This window comes from Monoraphidium neglectum, assembly GCF_000611645.1.
Source record: "Monoraphidium neglectum strain SAG 48.87 unplaced genomic scaffold scaffold02935, whole genome shotgun sequence".
Taxonomy (NCBI): domain Eukaryota; kingdom Viridiplantae; phylum Chlorophyta; class Chlorophyceae; order Sphaeropleales; family Selenastraceae; genus Monoraphidium; species Monoraphidium neglectum.
Genome location: NW_014010693.1, coordinates 1 through 1,869, shown reverse-complemented (window position 1 = coordinate 1,869; position 1,869 = coordinate 1). Strand labels below are relative to the sequence as shown.

At 72.8% G+C, this 1,869-nt stretch overlaps 1 protein-coding gene across 1 annotated transcript; it reads right to left on the bottom strand.

The window, feature by feature from the left end:
• Positions 1-638: 638 nt before the first annotated feature.
• On the bottom strand, positions 639-1,836 carry MNEG_11846 (hypothetical protein; the record flags this gene model as incomplete). Its single annotated transcript, XM_014039680.1, has 2 exons — positions 639-1,409; positions 1,759-1,836. 2 exons carry the CDS (start codon positions 1,834-1,836, stop codon positions 639-641), a joined length of 849 nt encoding a protein of 282 aa, XP_013895134.1.
• Between the last annotated feature and the right edge of the window lie 33 nt (positions 1,837-1,869).

Sequence of the window (1,869 nt, the reverse complement as noted above, 5' to 3'; positions counted from 1 at the left end):
GCAGCGTCAAGAGAGCGAGCGGGCGCCTGCTGGGGCGCTCGCTCGCCGCAGGGCGCTCGCGCGCTCGCGGGTGTGCACGTACAAGGGAGCCGCGTTTGCCCGGGGACTTGCTCGCGCGGCGACAGCTGGCAGGCGCAGCTTGGCAGCCTGGTTGCTGCGGCCACGCCAGCGCCGATCGAGCAAGCACAGGGCACTTTGCAACACTGCGGGCGATGTGCCGAATGGGGGTGTTTTTTGTGTTTTTGCGCATCAATTTCAAAGCACCAGGTGCCACCTGTGTCAGCGCAGCCCCCTGCGCTTCTGCCGGCACTTGCGGCTATGGCACACCCGTTCGCGTCGATACTCTGTTGTGGGGAGGTGCAGCAGCAATCTTCAGCCCTATTGGGCGGCCTGAGGACTGCTCAAAGGGATCCGGCTGACAAAACAGTTACAAATACCGCTCTGTTGGGTGGGCTCTGTTGGGTGGTGTTAGCACGACAGCGGGGGACGTAGGCCACTCGCCGCCTGCCTGTGCCCCCCATCACCCAACCACTGCACCTGGCCCGCCCTCCAAAACTGCAGGGTCCGCAAGAACAGCGCACGCAGCCGCGGGCAGTGGCGTCGGAACACACGGCCCCGGCGGGGCGCAGTCAGCGCCGTCAGCGCCGCCTGTCCCTGTCCTCACGGCTGTCGCGCCGCCCGCGCTCCTCGCGGCCCCCGCCCCTCTCGCGACCGCGGTCCTCGTCCCGGCCGCGGTCCTCGTCCCGGCCGCGGTCCTCGTCCCGCCCACGCCCGCGGCCCCCCTCGCGCTCCTCGCCGCCGCGACGGCGTTCGTCGCCGCCGCCCCGCCGGTCCCGGGGCTCGTCGCGCCCCCTGTCGCGCTCGCGGCCTCCGCTGCGGTCCCTGTCGGCCCCGCCGGGGCGCTCGTCGTCCCTGCGGCGCTCGTCCGCGCCGCCGCGCTCCCTGTCCGCCCCCCCACGCCGCTCGTCGCCCCGCCTCAGCGGCTCCCCGCGCCCGCCCCCTTCACCGCCGCCGCGGCGTGCGGCGCGGGCGTCGCCCTCCGCGCCGCCGCGGCTCCCATTGCGCTCTGGCGGGCTGCGCGGCCGCTCACGCCCACTGCTGCCGCCGCCGCCGCCACCGCGGTGCCGGTCGTCTCGGCCCCTGCCCCCGCTGCGCCCCTTGCCGCGCCGCCCGGAGTCCTCCGATTCGGAGTCGCTGCTGCTACTGCTGCTGGTGGTCGTGCCGCTGCTGCTGGAGTCGTCGCTGCTGCTGTCGCTGCTGCTGCTGTCGCTGCTGCTGCTCGAGTCGTCGCTGCTGGACGAGTCGTCGCTGCTGCTGCTGTCGCCCCCGCGAGCCGCGCGCGCCGCGGCCGCGGCCTTCTCGGCCTCCTCCCTCTCCCGCGCGGCGCGCTCCGCCAGAAGCCTCGGCATCTGCGGCGCACAGCGACACAACGTGACGTGATGAGACGTGATGAGATGTCACGCGGTGTGATGTGATGAGTCGTGATGCAAGGAGGTGTGCCGTGACAGACGTGCCGGCGGCGGCGGTGGGAGCGTGATGCGCCACACCCAAGTTGCATTATGGGTGGCACGTGAGTTCGGGCTGAGCGCGGCTCGGCGTGCTTTGCCTGGCGCGTCGCTTCGTCGTCGCGAGCGCTGGGGCTGGCCACCAGGGCCTCGGGGCCGGCCGGCCAGCGACGCCTGCGACCGGCAGGGGGCCCCCTGGCGGGGCGGCGGCGCCGCGCACGCGCGCGCGCCGTCATTGTCCAGGTGTCCCCACCTGTTTGTAGAGCTCGCGCATGCGGTCCGTGATGCCCCCCAGCCCGATGGACGTGAAGAAGTTGATGGCGAAACGCATGTTGGCCTGGGAGGGGGGGTCAGGGGGGTGGTG